The 15,843-nt window shown below is 42.2% G+C and overlaps 1 protein-coding gene across 2 annotated transcripts in view; it reads right to left on the reverse strand.

Annotated features, from left to right (window-relative positions):
- Nucleotides 1-15,843, reverse strand: part of GPR137B (G protein-coupled receptor 137B) — a 33,632-nt gene that overhangs the window by 15,859 nt on the left and 1,930 nt on the right. The window contains exons 1-3 of one of the 2 annotated variants that reach the window (XM_014951245.1): nucleotides 11,276-11,467; nucleotides 10,978-11,116; nucleotides 2,309-2,358 (exon numbers count right to left, since the gene is read on the reverse strand). In XM_014951245.1, coding sequence (XP_014806731.1) covers nucleotides 2,309-2,358; nucleotides 10,978-11,116; nucleotides 11,276-11,346 — 260 coding nt within the window. In that variant the 5' untranslated portion in view covers nucleotides 11,347-11,467. Of the gene's footprint in view, nucleotides 1-2,308; nucleotides 2,359-10,977; nucleotides 11,468-15,843 lie in introns of those variants that run through there. The other variant, XM_014951244.1, reaches the window with a different exon arrangement.

Below are 15,843 nucleotides of genomic sequence, written 5' to 3' on the forward strand. Positions count from 1 at the left end.
GTGCTGAGTAGTTTGCTTAAGATTCTGAATCTTTGATAGGATTTTACCATTTTTTTCCTTATCTGAAACGATTCTGATTTCTGAGACCTGTGCCAATACACAGACCACAGTCCTGCCTTTCTGTTGCCCTGTTTATGTTGCCATTATCTAGCGCAGAAATACCAATACCAGGCAATAAGGTCTGACACTTATTAAAGAAAATTAGGGGGAAAAATTTAAAAAGCAAACATTCAGCAATGAAGAAAAATCAAATTCAGTAAGTGCAGACTCCAGCCCCTGACTGTAGGCCATCCATCTTTCTATCATCCATCATCCATTTCTCAATCAGGAGTTAAGCAATGGGATCTAATGAAAGATGTCCCTGCTCATGGAACGGAGGTTGAACTAGATGGTCTTTATAGGTCCCTTTCAACCCAAACCACTCTGTGATTCTGTGACCTTTCACTATCCTGTTACAATTAGGATTCAGGACCTCAGCTGCAGATGTGCACATATTACACCACATCAATTGCTCTGTATAAGATAGGAAACAAAGTCAGCTTTATATATATGGCTCTTTTACAAAGACTGATCACATTCATGCTAAGAGATCTGGATATTAAAACAAAATACTACTGAAGTCCTTTACCAACAGAGCTGAATAAGAGAGAAAAGTCTAAACCAGGTCAAAGAGTGATTTGAGGTAGAAATGCAGTAGGCTAGTGTCACGGTGCTCATGGAGCTGTTGTGGGGAGGGTAGTCTGTGCATGAGTAATTCCAGTCACAATACATAACTGTCACAAGCTCCCTTTGCTTAAGACATTTTCAAGCAGTTTTCAGTAATAAGCCTTGCCACAAACATCAGTAACAGATGAGGTTCAAAGCTTCTACCTCTCACCTCTAAAGCCAGCCAGGAACATGTTCACAGACCTGCCCTGTACCACCCTGACCTGCAGCCCAGGCTTTGTTCCTCTTGCCTAGGCGTACCATTGCTTGCACTGGGGGCTGCCTGGGGACCTGTGTGTGCTGTGCTTGTCTGCCAGCCCACACTCCTGGATTTCCTTCCCACAGAAACCAGAGTGCAAAGGGGGATGAATTTATTTGTATGCCACAGCGTTTACCAGGGAGCATCCAGCTCTTGCCCCTTGTGGTTTGGGATGTGGCCAAGGTACGCACACAGACCCACTAACTTGAAAGCATTCCTGAGGCCACCAAAATAGACACAGCCTTTGTTCCCATACTAACAATTTCTGCATCAGCTGCGGTTCAGTGTGCAGACCACATCCCTCTGACAGCCATCACACCCTGTGTGTCCCATACCCTCACCACCCCAAGCATAGCCCACCCCAAGCCTGCTCTCACTGTACTGCCATTCTGCCAAGCATGGTTTCTGAAGCACTTGCTCCAGATGTTTGTACAAAACCCCAACTGGATAACAAACTTTCCAGGGCAAGGATAATGTTAATATTTGACCTGTTGATACAGTACTATATTATCCTAATAGTCAGCAAATAACAGGTCAGATTTCAGCTTCAAATTACTCTGTTTTCCTATCCTGAATTCAGATTGTAAACTCTTTCTTTAGAATGGAGACAACCTATCTCTCTCTTCCCCTGTCTAAACAACACTGCCCCAATGAGGCTATTAGGCATTGCAACAATACACATAAATTTATTAAGCTATTCCTCAACTTTCTGGACATTACTGCCCTTTGGGGACCTTTCAAGTAGTCTCTGACAATCCCTCTGGCTCAACAAGATCCCAGACAAATCTCTCTACCTAAATGCAAAGCTACCAGAACCTCAACTCTGTGGAGCCAGGGGTTACCTGTGAGCTCCCAAACACATCAAGTTGAATCCATTCTCACTAGCTCTTTCCCTTCACAAGTCTTCTCTCATCTTCCCCAAAATTTCAAGTCTTTTATTACCACTGACCTCACAGATTAATACATACCCAGTCCCACTAATTTCTGTCAAAACAAATACATCACTTTACTACCTTTACCAAAGCACTCTATCTGAATTCCCCTGGAAACACAAATTTTAAGAACCTGTGAAGAAATCACCAGGATGAGTGTTTTCTGCCTGCATTTGAAATATCTGCTGTTGACATATGTGAATGTCTCAAAGCAGTGCCTGTGTTAGGAAATGACAAAGATTTCTAAATGTCACAGGAAGAAGCTGGCTCAGAACCACTGTCATAAAACATTGGTATATAAATATGAATAGGTGAGATATAAGTACCACAAATTATCAAAGATGTAGTCTTTCTCAAAGAGCATGGCTTCTCTTCATTAAAGACAAACATTAAAGGTTTGCATAGTTCTTACCTGTATTTCAGTAGCTCTGGGGAATATTTTGACTTAGCTTTGAAAATCACCTGGAAAACAGTAAAATATTCCATCAAACACAGGATACATGTAAGTAAAGAAAGACTCTGTGATCCGCAGGAATCCTGTCTCACGGGTCACAAGAAATGTAATGATAGGTTTCATTACATAACAGATTTGCATTTATTGCTTATCCATGGCAGGCAAGCTCTAAGCAAAGTATAAAAACTGCTCAGCAGGTGATCATGATGTACTTGTATACAAATTGTCTATACCCTTATTTTCACTTACTCTGCCTCGGGAATAAGGTCTTTTATGCCAGTATTCACAAGAGGACCAATGCCAGTATAATCATAGAGGCAAGTAATTATTAAGCTCTTACATGACCCAGCAATACAGGTCTCTCAAGCAGACCAGCTCCTACTGGTATATTGGGTCAGACGCTCTATTCCCATGAAGAGCCCATCATAGTACCCAGGCCTGAAATTGGACATACACATTTGTAGCCATGTTACCTTGCCAAAAGGATGCCATTAAGAACCAAACTCATTGTTTTACTCTGAAGTATATTTGGCTTATGTTGACTGTCTGTTCACTAAACAACAATATGCATTTTTACAGAGAGATACCTCAGGCCCAGTAGTTACCTCACTGTAACAGAAAAGACAAAATACTGACATGTTTTCTGCAATGTAGCCAGGTAATATCAGTCACTGGTGTTTAACCACCATCAGAAGTTCTAAAAAAAATACATAAGACGGTTTCCAAACACACCCAGTTTACACATGTTCATTTAAACCAACACTGAAGCACACTGATTGCTAGTATTACAAAAAAACACCCTGTATGACTTATTCTGGGCTGTTTCCTAACTGTTTTCTCCTCAAGTTATCCTGCCTTATCCGTTTCACTTGGTTTTGCATGCCTTTTAGCATAGCTTGCATAATATTTGCTATGATTATCATGCTTTCCCAAGGAAACAGGACTTACATGATCACTATGTATGTGTAGGCATGTATCTGCCTGTCAACCTATTTATCTGACCCCTCCACTAATCTTAAAATACTCAGAGAGACTGATGCAAAAATACTTGAAGCATCAAAGAAGTGATCCTTTATCACCCTCCTAATAATTAGTGACCCCACAGAAGCAAGGAACCCAATAAATTACATATGACCTCTGTGAGGAGAACCCTGTATAATAATCCTACACGCCACTCAATATGAAAGAGTCTGCACAGCAAAGTCTCATAAGAAATGCTCCAGTTATGGAAACAGCTCAAAGTCAAGCATGAGACATAGATCTGGAGAAAATCAGGCTTCACTTCTTCCAGGGCTCCTCGAACAACTTGTCATTTAACTTCTATTCACCATAAACAGCTGCCTTGACATGGAAATTATTTTTGTGACGCGTCACCCTGCTTAGCACTAGCTGAAGCAGCAGAGGACACTGAGCTTTTCAGCAGGCCCTAGAAAAATAATAGCCAAGAATAAAATTGAAAAATAGGGGAAAAAAAAATCTCTAAAATTATTCTTCGACCATTGATACTGTTTTCAAATAGTTAATATCTCTGGCAATATCCCTTACAAAAGACTTTTGTGATTCATTCTCCAAATTCCTGGATCATGAATTCTCACAGGAGTTCAGGAAGAAGTTTTATGTTGCTTTACCTACTTGCTACTGAAAGGAGAGCTACAAGATGCTTGTGAATGTTCTCTGTTTCCGTGGTACACAAAGAGGGGCTCTCAGTTTTTAGGGAGAGACGGGGTTCAAAATACTTCCTGTACGCTTTTTGTACTAGACTTATTGCCTACCCTGCTTATTCTGGAAGATACTATGAGAAAGCAGGAAGGGAAAGATTCCTGACCTCAATGAAACCAAACAAGTAAAACTTGTCTCTAGGGCCATTCCACAATCCTCACCTTTTCTGAGTAGCACTTACTCACACATATTGTACCGTTAATTTTGACATTTTCAGGAGTAGCACTGAATAAAAGTGTCAGGGCCTGTGCAAAGAACTACAGAAGACAAGCAATTTGCAGTTGGGCAATGAGTTGTGCTGGGTCCCCCAAAATCTAGAAAATTCACAAGTTTCTGAATAGTATCCCCTGTGGTTCCCCAAAAAGGACTCACTCACCCCTGTAATGTCACAGAGGCTTCCTGTCACATAAAACAGTCCAAGGCTGCCCTACCTAGAAAAAGTTCCATGGATAACTTAGCTAAAGCCAAACATGAACATGATGTTCCTGCTGCAGATCCAGCAGGATCTCCAGATGTGAGATCGCCAAAACAGCTGTTATTGTGATTCCACAATATGGTGGGCCTCTCCCAGCTGATAAATGCTTCTGAATTTTATCAGAGAAAAATGACCATTAAGAAAGAAAATGAACACTGCATAAAAAATGGATGCTATGTAGAATGAAAGCTACTCTATAAGGAACAGACACGCTTACAATTTCACTGCTAGACAGAAATATAGGCAGCCAAGTTCTGCCAGCTTTGCTTAAACATTGATAGGGCCTTAGTTCATGAATAGCCTTGCTGGAAGCAATGTGATTGTCACAGAATAAAGGGCTGTTCAGTGGGAGTAAGGATGTCAGAAGCTGATCTCAATATACCTTACACGCGTGGGTGCAGCTTTTTGCTTTTAGCAGTCACTTAGCTCAAGAGACTGGTTGCTCAATGGCCCCTCCCCGCAACAGTGTTGAGAAAGCTTCCAGTCAATATCTGAGTCATCTAAGCAAGTCTTCCAGCAAACCAGAGCAAACCAGACTATTCCTAAGAATAGACTAAACAGCAAGCAGAAGGCAGGCTTTTTAAAAAAGACCTTTCAGAGAGCCCTAAGATGAATAGCAACACGGAAAACTCAGTGAAATTCCCTGCTAATTTTCTAGTGTCTAAAGGGTTACTTTTTCTTTTTAAAAAGTATTTCCCCTTTTGCTTGTTTTTTAAAGGAGAAATATCCTGTTTTGACTCCTTGTTTTTGCTGAAGGACTGAAAACCTCAAATGAGATTCTCACACTCCCTCCTCCACTCCCCTGAGGTGTATGTCTGGCATATAAAACTGCAGCAGTACAAAAAGATTCCAAAAAGCCCTTCATGCAGACAGGGAAAATTTCTGTTGCAGGAACAGATGTAAACAGCTGACCTTAAAGACATTTTACCAGGTGCCAGCAGAGGAGCAGTGAGGATGGCATGGGAGTCCATCAGCAGCTCGGCTGCAGAGAGCTCGGCAGAGCTGCTGGCAGCAGGGAAGGCAGACAGGGCCAGGCTGCTGTAGCTTAAGGGGGTTCCAGCTACAGTTATGAAAGCTAAATCAGGAGCCACTCTGGCCCTGTAAACATTAACGAAACAGGTGTCAAACCCAAGTCAAAAAACAAAAACCTCACCGGAGCAATTTGGTCTTATTTAGCTGAAATGATGTGACAGCTGGCACAAACCTCCAGTGGGGCTCTAGTGCTAGCTCACCAATTCACTCTTACAGGAGCCGCAGCTCAGCTACCAGAAAGCCTCAGGTATGTGTTAAGTGCTTGCATGTGTCTCAAGCAGGCCCTCTGCACAGGAATGAAATTCAGCTTTATTTACCAATTCTCATTTCAAAAACCCTAGAAGGAGCATAGTGTGTACTTTTCCTTCCCAGTTCCTTTCACCACGGCCCTTCTTTTTCTCTGTCACACTCCATGCAAACTTCTCTTTGCACCCTGAAAATATGCCACAACCTCACACAGGCCCATGGTCCCTCACCATCAGCACATACACCTTTCCTCTGCTGTGTAGCTTCCAGTACCAGGCCCATCTTCCCCTTTCTCTCCCAATTTCATTCTTTCATTTGGATCAGATTCCCCAAAACATGCAAGTTTTCCCTCTACTCTCTAATCTCTACATTTTGTAGGGCCTACAGACACGGGCAACGTGACTCCCCACCATAGGCAGCCTTATGTATATTGGTAAAAATAGCCCTGAAAGGACAGGGACCGTTGCGGGGCTGGCAGCCACGGTAAACTTCCATGTGTAGCTTTCCTATCAAATTATTTTCTATGAAGTCAAATGACCTCATTCTTCATGTCAGATGCTGACAGCCAGCCAGTCTGCAGTTGCAATTTGTCTCCTATAGATCCAAGACTGAGGGCAACATTTTACGCCAAACATATTTGCTGATGCATTACCATCTGTAGTTAGACTCCTGTGTAGTTCGATGTACATCTAAAGCATGTTGTAAATATAGCAAGCTTTATAAAATATGGTGTGTTCACTTCTACTAAAACATAAATATTTCTCCTAAGTAAAAAGCCCTCTCTGTTGAAATGCTATCCCCAGTAATTAGAGCATGAGAAGTTCTCTTAATTTTCTTCCCAGAGCTAACACATACCCCAGTTCCACTGAGATAAACGCAACCTCTCCGAAAGCCGTGTGCTGGTTTTACCCCACCCTGCCAGGCACTTCCAGCACGGCCAGCTCCCCTCTAAACTGTCTTACTCAGCACAATTTCTCTTCATTTGAAAGTCCCTGATTTTATCAGCCCTGCCTGGGAGGCAGGGTAAGCTTCTCAGTCTGGATGCCAGAAAAAAGGGAAGATGGTTAGGGAGGTGTAAAGAGAGGTAAACCTGCCTACCAGCCCTTCTCCACCCATACAGCCTCACAGTTCTTTAGCTCAGCACCGCGTTCCCCAGGTCCTGGAGAAGTTCCCACCCTGATGATTAAACCTACAGCCCACCAAATGTTTTGCTGTGCCTGGCCACAAGGGAGGCCTGGGATTTCCAGCATCCCCTACAGCTCACGGTCTTTCGCCCTGACCTTGTTTTTTGAGTCTGTAACCTTCCATCCTAGCCTCCCTCCTGCTTCATTTGTGTCCTGTTCCCCTGGGAAATGTAAAATCTGAAGCAAACAGGACAAAATGAAGCAAGCCCTTCTCTACCCACCCCTCACACATACCAGAAAAGGCAACTTATTTTATTTCCCAGAGCCACTTTTGCCCCTAGCACTGACTGAAAAGCCTGAGGACTCATCTCAGCCTCCTTATCAGAGGCAGGGAAGATTTGGCCAGGCTAGACTGGGCCAAAAAGAGCACCTGAGACCTGGGATCCTTTCTGTCTGGGATGACTTAAAGTGGAAAATGCATTATTTGCCAATTTGCAGTCTTTGCTTTATCAAGCAGGAAAAGAAACCTTCGGGAGCTGCAGGTGTGAGACAAACATACCTATGGGCTTTTTGGTCTCTGTATGTGGAAATGCACACTTCAGCCCCTTATCCAATGGATCAAGATGAGAGCCCTGCTCTGGCAGTTACTTGCTGGTGTTGGGCTACAGTTTTATGAAAGTGCCACTGGATCTCATCCTCACTTAAGATTTATTTTAATGATTTCTAAGTAGACAGAGACATCCTGTGAGAGTAGGTCACATTAGGTTTTTTAAATATTATTTGGAAGAGAATGAATACAGACACGGGATTAATAAATTCTAATAATTTTAGCACTCTCATTGAAAATTATACATATTTTCTGCAGCATGATTTCTGAGAGGAGCTAACATTATATAAGCCTTACCTGCAGCAGGCTTATCTTCTATTCTGTCATAAGGAGGGCATTGAGACCATAGCAAAGGACCCTGAATTTGGCTCTTAATCCAAAGATCCCTCAGGAATTGTTCTGAGTCAAAACAAATTTGATTGTGACTTCCCTTTCATCCACAGGTCCCCTGCTTTAGCAACCTGCCCCAATGTATTACAGCTCCTCTGCTCTAGCCGCTAACGGTGATGCTCAGGTCTGGGAACAGCCTTTCCTCTGATGATGCCATCATGGCATGTTTGTCTTGCTACACATAAAATAGAGTCTAAGTTTGTGTCCCCATTGCTTTGGGATACCTAGTAAAAAGAGAATAGTTGTGGCTAACTTTCTGTCAAGTTCAAAGGTGCTTATTATTCTGAAAAATGCCCTCAGGCACTTGCCAAATGAGTTTTTTGTTTGGCCGGGAGGATTTGCAATATTTTTTGAATCACTTTTTCTTCTCACATCTATGTCTAAAAGTTTTCCTAACAGTGCCACATGTCTGGGTGCCATAGAGCAGCTAATAAACACCTGCAAATTCCAGAGACCCATTGAGGTCTCTTCCAGTCCTCTGTCTCTAGACTATACATAGTACCAGTTAAATAGCATGGTTTCCGTACAATGAGACACAGCTGCAGACCCTTCTTGCCTGCCGTCTAGAGAAGAAAGGATAAAAGTTGTTTCTGAACAGGTCTGTGAAGTTATAAGCCATTACTGAATACAACATTCCCTCTTCCCACCCCTTTCACACTAGTTCTTGCTTGCCTGCTGTGGAAAGCTAGATGCACATTAAATATACAGTCTCAAGGAGATGCTGAATTTCAAGCCAAACCACCTTTTAATGGTTAGAAGTAAAAAATTAATAGGAGTGAATTAAAAATATGTGTACTTATTCTGTGTCTTACATTATATTTGTACAATTGCTGTGTTTGCATTTCTTAAGGCTTTGTTTTGGCTAGGGAGATACTTGAGATTTCACTGGGAGCAACCAGCTCTTCAGCAAACAACAATACTAATAATATGCCTGCCTACAGTGGCCCATGATCTTTAAAGATTATGATGCACATCACAAACTCTGAAAGTCCCTTGCAAATACTGTTTCCAAATCCTGACAACAGCTCTTCAAGACAGGTAACTATGACATGCTTTTACAGAGGGGCTCAGAGGAGTATCATGGGGACTCACAGTGACAGAGCAGAAATTGTCTCAAAGGCAGAACCAATAGCCTTAGCATTTTTTCTGTTTCCAACCACTGACTTGTACTTCCTGAATGATATCAGACAGCAATGCCAAAAATAAGTTAAAAGGGCGTATGTATGCATTTGCTATGCTCTCTTTTTAGATCTTCCTGAGACAAAAGGAACACTAAGCCCCCAAGTGCAGGCACTCTAATGCACAGAGTGCAGACTGCTGTGCCCCCTCCGTGCTCATGCAAGCCTTGGCTTCTCTTGGAGAAGAGCCAGGATGCTGCATTCTGTCTCCAGACTTCCACGGCAGCCCTATGTGTGTGTCTGAGGGAGGAATCTGACCTAGGGCTATGACTTAGTCCTAGTTGCCGTGATGGGGATGGACTGTGTGATGCTGGATGTTGGCCCCCAGGGAATCGCACCATTATCAAATGACTCTCACAATAGCTATGGGATAAAGCATAGGTCACCACATGCCTAAGCTGGAGTTGAGTAGCATGTAGATGAAAGGTTCCTGTAATCCCTTAATATATCTCAAGTCCCAGGGAGCGGAGTGAGGTGAGTTAGCAGGTGTATCAGACACTGAATCCAGAAAAGTAAACCTAAGCATAAAACTGTGTACGTGGTTCTAAGTATTTAATACCCTCTACAACTCAAGTGATCCTCTTACAGCTGTCATGCTTACCCTTGCTGCTTTTTCAGCTCTGGGATGGCAGCTCTCACAAGCAGCCTGATCTCTCCAGCCAGGCTGTTCAGAATTGACAAGCCTGTAATCGCTACAGAGCACTGTTAAACACCGTAGGCACTACAGAAGCACCCAGAGCCAGGCACTGAGCTGATTCCAAGTGGGGCACACAGCAACACTCAAAGCATCCTGAACATTGCTGGGGGTGCTCCAGGGCTAGCTGGTACTCTGCTGGCCACCCACCCCTGCCCTGGGAAAGCAGACTTTGACAAGGGTTGTCTGAGTGCAGGCTTGGCCTCCTGCTCCAAGCATGGTGGTGGGATTGAGGAGACAGAAAATCCAGTCCCTGCACTCCCACAAGCTGCCTGTGAGATCTCAGGCAAGCCCAGCAGCCTTTCTTTGCCTCAGCATGCCGATCCCATCCTGCAGCCCAGTGCCAAGATACCCAAGCTCATCATAAATACTTCCAAGCAAGTCTAACTGCAGCAGCCTGGAGCATTGTGCAGCCTAACTCATCTGGCTTCTCAGCTGTCCATAGCACAGATACACTCTCACAACCTCTTTCTGAAATGGAAACACTATTTTCTTTACTCCACTATACAGTTAATTTATCTTTACATCACAGTGTCCTTGAAATAGAGGGTGTATCTCTGTACAGCATTTAGCACTCACTGGGATCCAGAGGCACTGCTCTTTGTAATACAGATCATTATAGGAATTTGGGTCTGCAACCAGACTCGATCAGCAGTTTTGATTGTGATATACAGAACAGACATCTCACTCTATAGAGATATAATAGAAATGTTAGCCAATTTATGGAAAACTGGAGTGGGAGGCTGCCAGCAAAATTAGAAATTACAGTTCTGACTGCACACAGAGATCAGCTTGGCTAAGCTCGGAGGCTTATGAAGTCTCACAATAACAAAAATAAAGAATAATAATAGAATGGCATTTTGGATGTCCAGCTTTCAAGCTCTCTCATATATTTTTTCCCCAATCTTTAAATTAAACGACACCCATTTAATCAACAGTAGATATATTATTTACCATTCCTGAAACGATCACTTCAGGCTCCAGTTTCATTGTAACACTGTTCACTTGCATATAAATCAAAAGTTAAAACTCCCAACTAAATAACTGATATTTACTTTTTGCCTTGCCAAGGTACATTAGAAATTACATTTTTCTTATTATTTCTACAAAATAATGCTTTACCATTCTGTCAGATATAATCAACCAAATATTTGTTGCTTACCTGTGTGAAGTAAAGATTCATCAGGGTCAGGGTGAAAAACTGGAGGCAGACTGGGAAGCAGTAGAGAAGCCAGAAGATGAAGGGGCTGAGAGAATTTGCTGTGACAAAGTCTTTGAAGTAAAACGAAAAGAGCACAGTCCTAAGAGAGGCCCAAAACAAGCACAGAAACAGAAAGACAGTTTGGTAACTGAACCTCTTGTGCCTGTAGTGAAGGACCAGCCAGAGCTGGACGTAGATGAACACAAAAAGCAGTGAATAAAAAACAGTATATACAATGGTCAGGCCCAACTTCACATACGGAGGGACAGCTGGCGTCAGGGTCGGCGGGAGGGTGTCATTTTTCAGTGGGTCCCACTCAGGGGCCTCCATTTGATATCAGGAGTCGTCAGAATTATTTATTAAGTTTGGCTGCCGCTGTTGCCTCCTCCTCCTTCTCCTTTCATCTTCCTACAGCATAGGAATCAAGAAAATGAAAGAAAACAAGCTGCACTTCCTCTTTGGCAGCTCACTGTGGGCTGGTAGCACATGATCACAATTCAGAATGATTCATTAGGACTGCCTTTGTCAGCAATTGGCAGGGAACAGCTCAGAAAGCTGCCCTTTGCTGGTGTTTGTGCACGAATCTTTATCATCCTTAAGAAACAAAGAAATCCACCAGCCTCTGAACGATTTACTGCTGATTTTTTTTTCTAAGGAAAATTATCTGGATTTTAAATTAGTTAAGTAATGTTCTATTTTCTACAAGAAGCAGGTACCTGACATTTTCCCAGCGGCAGACACATCGTATCTTTGTAGGATTTTTTGGTCTTGTTTTCCATTTAGCAAGTACTTTATTTAGCTGCATTTCGTTAGGAATAATTTTAAGCACCTTAAGGTACTTGTGAAATTCAAACCACTATAATAAGCTGTAACAGTTCAGCTCTGCATTGCAGAAACCTTTGTCTTTATAAGGAAACACACAATTTGCACAGCAAATCTAACACATTCAGTATCTTCTTTTTCTTCTAACATAAGACATTTCATCAGAAAGGAAGAAAAGGCACATGAAGGCTTCCAAACATGGTGTATACAGGAACAAATGAAGCCCCCTAAATACCCCAATTCACTAAAGCCTACAGGCAGCTACAGGTTCTTTACTTCTTGGTTGTTGTCTATTTGTGCCATTACTGTGGCAACAGCTGACCAGACACGCCTTCTCACAAGTGTGCAGATGTGCCCTTGGGATTAAATCTATAAATTACGAGGTGCTATGGCAGGCTGCTGGGTTTGACTCACAGGGCTGAGAAGTGAGAACTGAAACTCAGTGGTTTAGACATTTGTAGCGTGGTGGAAATACTTCATGTATCTTTAGGTCATGTATAGCGTCATACACCATCAAATAACAAGGTTTTTAAAAGATACCTTGGTGACGGCTGGAGCACTGCCATGTTTTGTTCTATTGTTTATAGCAAGCAGATTATGAGAAGTGCTTGTTACCTAGAATAATCCCCAGGGAGGACCCTGCACGTCTGGTGTGCAGTGAAAAAGATTCTTTTAGTGAAAGTGTCCATGTAGTGAACTAACACCATGTACAGGGTATTCAAATACTGATACTGACACTGAGGACCAACTAAAATAATGATTTCCGTTATCAGTGCCTAATCCGAAGAGGAGTTCAGAACTACTATTTTGTTGAAAAAGACTATTATTATAATTGTGCTTATTAATATAAATAGAGCTTATACCAGTTTGGATAATTCTTCAAAAAGATCTCTAATTGAAGCCCATCCTGCCCTAAAAATACCCACACCGAACACTTAAAGCTATGTTCCAAAATCCATGTTTAGGTACTAAAACATAAGCAGTTTGATTTTAAAGATGCTAAGCAAACTTAGCTCCCATTGACTGGAAAGGGATCTGTGGGTTCTCAGTGCTTCTGTAAATCAGGTAACTTCTATTAAGATGCCTAGATATGATTTTAAGGCCCTTACCGGGAGCAGTCAGCTTGGAAAGTTCTGGATAAACAGCTCTCAGCAGCAGGGTGATACACAGCATCGAGTGGCTGTGTCCATTTGACTATGTATAGAAATACACAGGACACAGAGTGAATGATGGGAGAGGGTAAGAAATATCCAAGCCCTAAAAATCATGTACACATACCTTTGTATGCTATAGCTGCACAGGAAGCGAATTTTATGGCTTGGACATAAATAAACTTGGACTTAGCTTTAAATTAGCACCTGCTCCTAGACCCTGTGTATTTCCTGGAAAAAAAGGTAAGATTGACTCGATACCAGGGTAGAACATGGAAAACTGAGCAATTACTGAGCCAGTTTGTCAGAGAAGCTGTCTGTACTCAGGCCATCAAATTCATTAGGCAAACATGGGGAAGATAAAGGGCCTAGAGAGGAGTTTAGACAATATATATAACAAAGAGAATAGATACAACAAAATATATTTCAATACATACTACAGAAAGCTCCGTCTCCCAGATCAGCAAAACATCTCCCCTAGATTGATACATACTTCCTTCTAGCAGACAAGGAAAACTTCTTCCTAGCCTTTCCCAGTTCCACTAATAGGCCTGCCTTATACATCCCTCCGTCTCCACAACCCTCGTGCACACATGCACTATCTAGAGGCCAGAGTACAGTGATAATAAATCTGGAGGGTTACACACCACCTCTCTGCTTTCAGCACAAACTTTCTGATTATGGTTGTGGCTAACATTAACTCATGGTGGCCATAAGCACTCCATTGCTTTTTATCAGTGACCTATAACAACTCTTCACAGCTTGTGCTGTAAGACTTTAACCTGCTAAATGAGGGTAAAGGCTTCCCTGGCATGCCATGAGAAAAAACATCAGGAGTTTAAGACTTCCACATGCCTGAGTTATACTGTAAAATGTACAGAGAAGCAGGAACCATTTCCACTGCTGTCTTCCCTTAGTGCCCCCGTGGATGTGCTTGCTAACTCCCATTTCATGGGCAGCATGCTGTAAAGAGCCAAAGAAAGCTGCTGTGCCCTCGGTCAGGTCTTGCTAAGGGGCAGCAAAGAACAGCGGTCGCACAGACTGCGTCACGACGTGTGTCCTTGCCAGTAGGTGAGCGAAGGCTGGTTGGGAAACTCTGCATTGCAGCATTACAAGAAACTTTTTAATAGACCAAATTTCCCATGCAGCTCTCCAGTGCTTAAGGAGTTCAGCCACTGCTTGGTCTTCAGCACGCTCCTGCTGCTGTTTAGGAATGTTAGGCAATTGCAGATGATCTGTTTCTGTTACTGTTTTCTTTCTAAGGGTCATTGTCCAAAGGAATAAACTTGAGTGGAGCTCCAGGGTTCAAAAAGTTGCTTAGCTAGGCTGTCCCACTGCTATTTGACTTGAAATGAACAAAAGTAGATAACATAAAGTATATGAATTCTGCAAGTTGAACTGCTGCCCTGCTCCCGAGTTCTCATCTTTGATGTCACTTGCAGTTAATGAATTTGCTGGCAAGACTGTTAGCGAATCACTGTGTGTGGTAAAGCCCTCTGCACCTAGTGTATAGTTCAAAAAGTCTTTTAGAAAGGGTTTTGCAGAAAAGAGCACTTCTAGGAGGTGAAGAAAACAAAGTAATATGAGATTTTGTTAGATACTGAACCATATTCATGTTTGATTTTATACTGTAGTTGTCCAGAGAGTTTGTCTTCAGTTACACTGGCAGGTTTTTCATTCTTTTGAGGTTTCATGATTTCTTGGATTGTGTTTCTTCCAAGTACCTGACTCTCACGGTTTTAACCTCAAGTACTGAGCAAAGTATCATAGCTGGACCTTAAAGTCTGTCCTTGTTCAAAAATTGATTTTCCCAAAAGTTATCTGAAAAATTGAGAGGCCAGTCCATCCAGTTCCACCCCAACTGAGACATACCAGGAGAGGTTGCCAGATAGACAGGCCTCTTGCCAAACCAAAGGAAAAGGAAGAAAATGGTGTTCTGGTTCAATATTTTATTTTGCTCCGCACTCCACGAGGGCTATGATTACAAAACTCAACAACAACATTTTAAAGGAAATAATTCTTGCTATTTCTACATGCTCCGGGCTATGATTACAAAACTCAACAACAACATTTTAAAGGAAATAATTCTTGCTATTTCTACTGAAAAAAAAAAAAAGAGTGGGACAGAAATCTGCTGTTGAACAAGATCCGTAAACTAGCTGGTGGAAAGTGGGAGTATTAAGACTCTTTGAATTAGACAAAAGGTAGAGCTACTGTGGAATCGATAATGATATAATTCACCCAAATTTGTCACAACACTTACACCTCCTCTTTCTTTATTTTGTGTCCTGCAGAAATACCAGGTCACATCCTTGCAGTCCACTCATTTCAATTTAAATTATTTTTTTGGAAAGGCAAATTTCTCTGCCTTTAGTAATGTGGCTATTAGAATAGAAAAATTTAACTATGTGGTATAAACACAACCCCCTGTGTCTAAAACTTAGGCCATTACAATTTGATGCATCACAGGACAAGATGTCGGGTTTCCTGATGAGAGATGGTGGGCAGGATGCTGAAAAGAATGGACATTCCCTTAGAACAGGTTCAGGAATCTGATTTGACTACAGGGCAGGCACCTAAACTAGTGCCCACTCAACATGATGGATGAATTGGCCAGTAAGTCCTGAAACTGTAATTTCTCGTTTGTCTTTGGATTCTGAAAACATTATATTTGAAGCTCATTGAATGCTGCTACATTGCAGAGCACGAGTACTTAGCTTTGGAAAATACTGCTGAGGGGATACTTCCATCCTTCACTCAGTGTGGGCTTGTCTCCAAGTCATGGACTACGTCACCATCTTTGGGATCCAGCTTCTTTGTGCCATTCAACATTTAGCAACTCTGGCAAAAGCCA

This window comes from Calidris pugnax, unplaced genomic scaffold (assembly GCF_001431845.1).
Source record: "Calidris pugnax isolate Ruff unplaced genomic scaffold, ASM143184v1 scaffold24, whole genome shotgun sequence".
In the NCBI taxonomy this organism is placed as follows: Eukaryota; Metazoa; Chordata; class Aves; order Charadriiformes; family Scolopacidae; genus Calidris; species Calidris pugnax.